Consider the following 8451-nt stretch of genomic DNA (forward strand, 5'->3'; position numbering starts at 1 on the left):
CAAGGATTTATTTCTACAGTTCCTTATATACAGCAATTACTATTGTGGACACGAATAGAATACTCCGGTATTATTCATAGACTTTGGACACCATTTCATTTTTGGATTCTTTTTCATCTTTTCATTTTCAAAATTTTATGATTATATTTCATTTATATTTTTTATTTTTATTTATTTTTTTATATATTTTTCTATTATGCATAATTATTATTCATTTCTTATTTAAAAAAAAAAAATTCACACATATATATCCAGAAAATCTTTTTGCTGTACTTTATAAGGATTTCTCTTATTTTTTCATATGTGAATTATTCATGATAAAATCCAGCCAGTGTTTATTAATAACAATCTAATATATAGTTTATATACAGTGGGGATGGAAATTTTGGGCACCCCAGCTAAAAATTTGTATTAATATGCATAAAGAAGCCAAGGAAAGATGGAAAAATCTCCAAAAGGCATCAAATTACAGATTAGACATTCTTATAATATGTCAACAAAAGTTAGATTTTATTTCCATCATTTACACTTTCAAAATAACAGAAAACAAAAAAATGTCATCTTCAAAAGTTTGGGCACCCTGCAGAATTTATAGCATGCACTGCCCCCTTTGCCAAGCTGAGACCTGCCAGTGTCATGGATTGTTCTCAATCATCGTCTGGGAAGACCAGGTGATGTCAATCTCAAAGGTTTTAAATCAGCACCATGGGTTCTTCTAAGCAGTTGTCTAGAAAACTGAAACTGAAAATAGTTGACGCTCACAAAGCTGGAGAAGGCTATAAGGATATAGCAAAGCGTTTTCAGATGTCAATATCCTCTGTTTGGAATGTCATTAAGAAATGGCAGTCATCAGGAACAGTGGAAGTTAAAGCAAGATCTGGAAGACCGAGAAAAATATCCGCATTAGACTTGCTCCACTAACAACAAGAAGCATCAGGCCCCGACCGTTACAACCTTGGCAGACTGACAACACCAGAGATCTTAAATGACATAGTCGTGTGCTGGAGCGAATGTGGCGTAAAACCAAATCTCACCAAGCATTCACCCGATATAAATCTGCTTTCTTCACATACAATTCCTCCCTCCATGCTGCCAAACAAGGTTTCTCAGAAGCCCGTCTCACTACCTGCCCCCTGGATCCTGTCCCCTCACAACTACTATGGTCAACTCTTCTTCCATCCTATGCTCCCTCACATCTTCAATCTTTCCATCTCTACTGGTGCCTTCCCCTCCCCTCTAAAGCATGCGCACATCACTCCCTTACTTATTATTATTATATTATTATTATACTACAGTATTTATAAAGCACCAATAGTTCACTCAGCGCTGTACATTACAAAGGGGGACAGAACATGTGACAGAACAATACCAATACAATGCAAAACATGAGGGGGATTGAGGGCCCTGCTCTTTCAAGCTTACAATCTAGAAGGGACGGGATAGTGGTACAGGAGGAGATAGCTGTGGGGGATGGAGTGGTAGGAAGAGTGGAGGAGGTCGGTCAAGTTAGCAGGGGGTAGGCTTCCCTGAAGAGATGGGTTTTCAGGGTGCGCCTAAAGGAGAGGAGAGTAGGTGATAATCTGATGGGTTGGGGAAGGGAGTTCAAGAGGATGGGTGACACCCTGGAGAAGTCCTGGAGGCGGGCATGGGAGGAGGAGACCAGGGAACTAGAGAGAAGGAGGTCTTGTGAGGAGCGGAGTGTGCGTGCTGGGCGGTACTTGGATATTAGGTCGGTGATGTAGTTCGGGCCAGTATGATGGACAGCTTTGTACGTCAGTGTTAGGATTTTAAATTTGATCTGTTGCGCAATCGGAAGCCAGTGGAGGGATTGGCAGAGGGGGGTGGAGGACACTGAATGGAGGCCAGTGGAGGGATTGGCAGAGGGGGGTGGCGGAAACGGAGCGGTTGGAAAGGTGAATGAGTCTGACAGCCGTATTCAGGATGGACTGAAGCGGGGATAGCCTGTGGTGAGGCAGGCCAGTGAGGAGGGAGTTGCAGTAGTTGAGTAGTGATATGATGAGGGAGTGGATGAGCTGTTTAGTGGTTTCTGGGGTTAGGAACGTGCGGATTTTGGCGATGTTGCAGAGGTGGAGTCTACACGAGTTTGTTAAAGATTGGACTTGGGGCTGGAAGGATAGGTTGGAGTCCAGAATGACACCAAGTACTCTGGCCTGAAGGGCGGGTTTGATATTGGCATTGTTGGATGTGATGGAGAAGTCAGTGGGGGGTGGGGTTGGGGCTGGGGGGAAGACAAGAAACTCGGTTTTGGAGAGATTCAGTTTAAGGAAGTGGAGTGACTTTCAGTCTGATATGTCGCTCAGTAGGTGTGTGATTCGGGCAGAGACCGAGGGGTGAGGTGGGGGGTTGAGAGATAGATTTGTGTGTCGTCGGCATAGAGGTGATAGTTGAAGCCGTGAGAGTGTATGAGTTGGCCAAGAGAGGAGGTGTAGATGGAGAAGAGAAGGGGCCCAAGGACAGAGCCTTGAGGGACCCCAACAGAGAGGGGGAGTGAGGGGGAGGTGGTAGCATTATAGGTAACGCTGAAAGAGCGTTGTGACAGGTAGGATGAGAGCCAGGAGAGAGCAGAATCTCTGAGGCCGAGGGAGTGTAATATTTTGAGGAGGAGGGGGTGGTCAACTGTGTCAAAGGCCGCAGAGAGGTCAAGGAGTAGGAGCACTGAATAGTGGCCATTAGCTTTGACGGTTAGAAGGTCGTTGAGTAAGGCGGTTTTGGTGGAGTGTAGGGGACGGAAGCCAGACTGTAGGGGATCGAGGAGGTTGTTGTCGTTGAGGTGAGAGCAAAGGCGGGTGTAGACGAGGTGCTCGAGGAGTTTAGATGTAAATGGGAGCAGGGAGATGGGTCTGAGGTTGTCTGAGCCCTCCCTGGACCCCACCAACCTGAACAACTTAAGACCCGTCCCCCTGCTCTTGTTTACCTTTAAACACTTAGAACGCTTAGTCTACAATCGCCTGAGCTCCTAACTCACCAACAACAACCTTCTTGACCCTTTACAGTCTGGCTTTCACTCACTACATTCCACTGAAAGTGCCCTACTAAAACTCACTAATGATCTACTACCTGCTAAACCAATGGCCACTACTCCTTACTCTTACTACATGACCTCTCCGCAGCTTTTGATACGGTTGACCATCCCCTCTTCCTCAAAAAACTCCACTCTCTTGGCCTCCAAGACTCCGCTCTCTCCTAGTTCTCCTCCTACCTATCACAGTACTCCTTCAGCAATACCTTTAACTCTGTCTCCTCCTCTCCACTCCCTATTTCTGTAGGGGTTCCTCAAGGTTCTGTCCTTGGACCCCTACTCTTCTCCATCTACACCTCCTCCCTTGGTCACTTGATAAACACCCATGGCTTTAAGTACCATCTCTATGCTGATGACACACAAATCTATCTTTTTCCTCCTCACCTCATCCCTTCAGTCTCCTCTTCACCTCACCCCTTCAGTCTCATCCACACCTCACCCCTTCAGTCTCCTCTTGCATTACTACCCTACTAAGCGACATATCGGCATGGATGTCACTCCACTTCCTCAAACTCAATCTTTCCAAAACTGAGCTCTTAGTATTCCCCCCAGCCTGTGCCACCTCCACTGACTTCTCCATCAAGATTAATAACACAATCATCAGTCCCTCCCCTCATGCCAGGGTACTAGGTGTAATCCTAGACTCCCATCTGTCATTTCAGCCCCAAATCCAATCACTGTCCAAATCTTGTAGACTTCACCTCCGCAACATCTCCAAGATATGGCCGTTCTTAACCTCGGAAACCACTAAGCAACTTATTCTCTCCCTTGTTATATCTCGCCTTGACTATTGTAACTCCCTCCTCATTGGCCAACCTCATCGCAGGCTATTCCCTCTTCAGTCTATCATGAATGCTGCTGTCATCATCCACCATACTTACCGTTCTGTATCAGACACCCCTCTCTGTCAATCCCTCCACTGGCCTCCATTCAGTGTACTCCACAAATCCCTCCACTGGCCTCCATTCAGTGTTCTCAACCCCTCTCTGCCAATCCCTCCACTGGCCTACACCCCTCTCTGCCAATCCCTCCACTGGCCTCCACTTAGTGTCCTCCACCCCTCTCTGCCAATCCCTACACTGGCCTCCACTCAGTGTCCTCCACCCCACTCTGCCAATCCCTTCACTGGCTTCCCATTGCCCAATGAATAAAATTCAAAACATTAACAATAACATATAAAGCCATTTATAACTCTGCCCCAAATTACATCACCAATATTGTCTCCAAATATCACCCAAACTGTCCTCTGTGTTTCTCGCACGATCCCCTGCTCTCTTGCTCCCTTGTCTCCTCCCCTCATGCTTGTTTCCAGAGCTTCCCCCATCCTCTGGAACTCTCTACCCCAATTTATCAGACTATTGCATATTCTGCTCACTTTTAGGCGATCTCTGAAAACCTCTCTCTTCAGGGAAGCATATCCTGCCCTCAGCTAATAATGGAATCTTCTACTCTTCCTACCAGTCCATCCCCCGCAGTTACTACCTTTTGTACCACTAGCTCCTCCCTCCTAGATTGTAAGCTCCGAGGAGCAAGGCCCTCCTATCCCTCTTGTATTGAACTGTATTGTCTCCCATTATATTGTAAAGCGCTGAGCAAACTGTTGGTGCTATATAAATCCTGTATAATAATAATAATGAGAGATGAAATATGGAAAGCAGGCATTGATAATGGGAGAGGAGATGGAACATGTAATGGGAGGAGTGGCCAAGGTGGGCTTAGCTGGAGACCTCAAGCCTGGCTGATGATGTATCAATAGTCAGAAGAACCTGGAATGGACTCTCCCACTGAGGATTCAGAGACTTGGTAAGATGACAATAGACCCCATCCTAGTCTCTGGTACTGAGGCAGTGCTGGTCATGTATTACCTCAGGATCCAGAAATGAAGAAAATGCTTGGAAACACAACTCAGTTGGTGAATCATGAAAATGCATTACATGTTCAGTCAAAGCTCCATAAAAAAAGATAAAGATGAGAATCATGAGGGAAGCTATTCAGTTATTGATGCTTATCTTAAAAAGATAGTCAAAAGATAAAATATTCAAATCCCTTCTAGTTGTGTATTGATGGACATAAGCACTAAACTCAGTTCATCCAATCATTACATTCCAGTTTGCTCAGATTTTAGTTTGTGTCTTTTAAAGTAACATTTTATCTTTTCCCTTCTTCTCTAGCTTGTGGGATGACATTGGGGATGTGAAACAAACTTGTGACACCTGAAACTTCTTTAATATCCCTTTTATTCCAGAATTTAATCAATGCAGAAATTTGTGAATCCTCCGGTGATAGATTAGACCGGCATTAACTGTAAACGTTTTGTCACATTGAGAGCATTAAAATGGCTTCTCTCCAGTGTGAATCCTCTGGTGTCTGATAAGATATGACTTCAGAGTAAAAGCTTTATCACATTCAGAACACTGATATGGCTTTTCTCCAGTGTGAATCCTCTGGTGTGTGATAAGATCTGACTTCTGTGTAAAAGCTTTATCACATTCAGAACACTGATATGGCTTCTCTCCAGTGTGAATCCTCTGGTGTGTGATAAGATCTGACTTCTGTGTAAAAGCTTTATCACATTCAGAACACTGATATGGCTTTTCTCCATTGTGAATCCTCTGGTGTGTGATAAGACTTGACTTTGCTGTAAAAGCTTTATCACATTCAGAACACTGATATGGCTTCTCTCCAGTGTGAATCCTCTGGTGTTCAAGAAGATTTGACTTCTGAGTAAAAGCTTTATCACATTCAGAACACTGATATGACTTCTCTCCAGTGTGAATCCTCTGGTGTGTGATAAGACTTGACTTCGCTGTAAAAGCTTTATCACATTCAGAACACTGATATGGCTTCTCTCCAGTGTGAATCCTCTGGTGTGTGATAAGATTTGACTTCAGAGTAAAAGCTTTATCACATTCAGAACACTGATATGACTTTTCTCCAGTGTGAACAATCTGGTGTCTGATAAGATGTGACTTCCGTGTAAAAGCTTTATCACATTCAGAACACTGATATGGCTTCTCTCCAGTGTGAACTCTTTGGTGTATTATAAGGTATCTCTCGCTTATAAAAGTTTTGCCACATTCAAAACACTGATATGGCTTCTCTCCCTTGCAAGCCTTCTGGTGTGTGATATATTTTCTCTCCATTGTAAAATCTCCAAACAAGTAGTTTGAAATGACTCCTCTTATGTATATTTGGGTTGGACTTTATTGTAAAGCCATTGTCACTTCCAGAACACTGAAATTACTTTTCTCCTGCTGGATCAATGTGGAAGAGGATCCAAACCATGACTTTTAGAACACAGATATGACTTGTATCCCGTGTGAATCCTCCATTGAACTGCAATAAAGACTTTCAGTCAATTAAGACATCCATGTGTTTTATTTTCCATGTGACTCAGCTGTATTCATGAAGACCAAAATGTCCTAAAACCTGGTTCATCAATGCACCTGTAGAGAAAGAAAAAAGAATTCTATATAAAGGGCTACATAAAGTTGCTTTCTATTTTTAATGTTCATTACTAAATATATCTTATGAATAGAAAGAATATGTACAGCATTATCTACAGTATTTTTTAATCAAATAGATTTTATTAATAAAGTTTCTAAGTGCGCACAGTATTCCCAACATTCAGCCCAGACAATGGAGTCATACATTCTCACGTATAGGCAGTGTGGCACTGTTACAGATCATACAGAACAATAACTTGCTTTGTCTTTGGTGTCACTTTTACCTTTTATAAACAAATGAACAGAGAAAAGAAGAAACAGCCTAGAACAATTCAGCTGTACATGGCAAGTAACTCCCCCAGTACATACATAGATAGCTGACACCGATCAATGAGGCCTGTGTCTCCCGGATCATACCCCAAGTATGGGTCTCCAATGTAGTTGGTCTCAGAGACTCCGCTCTCTCCTGGCTCTCCTCCTATCTATCACAGCGCTCCTTCAGTGTTACCTATAATGCTGCCACATCCCCTTCACTCCCTCTCTCTGTCGGGGTTCCTCAAGGTTCTGTCCTCGGACCCCTCCTCTTCTCCATCTACACCTCCTCCCTTGGCCAATTGATAAACTCCCACGGCTTCAACTACCATCTCTATGCCGATGACACACAAATCTCTCTACCCCCCACCTCACCCCCTCAGTCTCCAATCGCATCACCAGCCTACTAAGTGACATATCGGACTGGATGTCACTCAACTTCCTCAAACTCAACCTTTCCAAAACTGAGCTTCTAGTATTCCCCCCAACCCGTGCCCCCCCCTCCCGACTTTTCCATCAAGATCAAGAACACTATTATTATTATTATTATACAGTATTTATATAGCACCAACAGTTTGCTCAGCGCTGTACATTATAATGGGAGACAGTACACGGTGGATGAGTCTGGGTGCAGAATTCAGGATAGACTGAAGTGGGGATAGCCTGTGTTGGGGTAGGCCGGTGAGGAGGGAGTTACAGTAGTCAAGTCGTGATATAATAAGGGAGTGAATGATTTGCTTTGTAGTTTCTGGAGTTAGGAACGTGCGTATTTTGGAGATGTTGCAGAGGTGGAGTCTGTATGAATTTGTCAGCGATTGGACCTGGGGCTGGAAAGACAGATTGGAGTCTAGAATGACACCCAATACTCTGGCTTGCGGGGTGGGACTGATGGTGATGTTGTTGGTCGTGATGAAGAGGTCAGGGGGGGCACGGGCTGGGGGGAAAACTAGGAGCTCAGTTTTGGCAAGGTTTAATTTGAGGAATTGGAGTCTGATATGTCCAGTCTGATATGTTGTTCAGAAGGCTAGTGATTCGGGCGGAGACTGGAGGGGTGAGACGGGGGGTAGAGAGATAGATTTAAGTGTCATCGTCATAGAGATGGTAGTTGAAGCCGTGAAAGTGTATTAGTTACCCAAGGGAGGAGGCGTAGATGGAGAAGAGAAGGGGCCCGAGGACAGAACCTTGAGGGACCCCAACAGAGAGGGGAAGGTGGCAGCATTATAGGTAACACTGAAGGAGCGTTGTGATAGATAGGAAGAGAGCCAGGAGAGAGCGGAGTCTCTGAGGCCAAAAGAGTATAGTTTTTTGAGGAGGAGGGGGTGGTTGACCGTGTCGAAAGCTGCAGAGAGGTTGAGGAGTAGTAGCACTGAGTAGTGGCCATTGGCTTTGGCGGTTAGCAGGTCATTGGTGAGTTTGAGTAGGGCGGTTTCAGTGGAGTGTAGGGGACAGAAGACAGATTGTAGGGGATCAAGGAGGTTGTTGTCGGTGAGGTGGGAACTCAGGTGATTATAGACTAAGCGTTCAAGGAGTTGGGATGTAAATGGCAGCAGGAAGATGGGTCTTAGGTTGTTTAGGTCAGAGGGATACAGGGAGGGTTTTTAAAGTATGGGAGTGATGTGCACATTCTTCAGAGGGGAGGGCAATGTGCCAGTA

General features: G+C 44.5%; 1 protein-coding gene across 1 annotated transcript; it reads right to left on the reverse strand.

The window, feature by feature from the left end:
* Positions 1–2625: 2625 nt before the first annotated feature.
* Positions 2626–6229, reverse strand: LOC149449071 (uncharacterized). Its single transcript, XM_089693864.1, has one exon. The coding sequence runs from the start codon at positions 6181–6183 to the stop codon at positions 5371–5373; it is 813 nt and encodes a 270-aa protein (XP_089549990.1). The 5' UTR covers positions 6184–6229; the 3' UTR covers positions 2626–5370.
* Positions 6230–8451: the final 2222 nt, after the last annotated feature.

Source organism: Staurois parvus, unplaced genomic scaffold (genome assembly GCF_062004578.1).
Source record: "Staurois parvus isolate SC_StPar_1 unplaced genomic scaffold, SC_StPar_1.0 ptg000638l, whole genome shotgun sequence".
Lineage (NCBI taxonomy): Eukaryota > Metazoa > Chordata > Amphibia > Anura > Ranidae > Staurois > Staurois parvus.

What these genes read in the sequence shown, in the direction of transcription:
- LOC149449071 (XM_089693864.1), bottom strand. Translation starts at nt 6,183, where the DNA reads ATGGAGAGAAAATATATCACACACCAGAAGGCTTGCAAGGGAGAGAAG.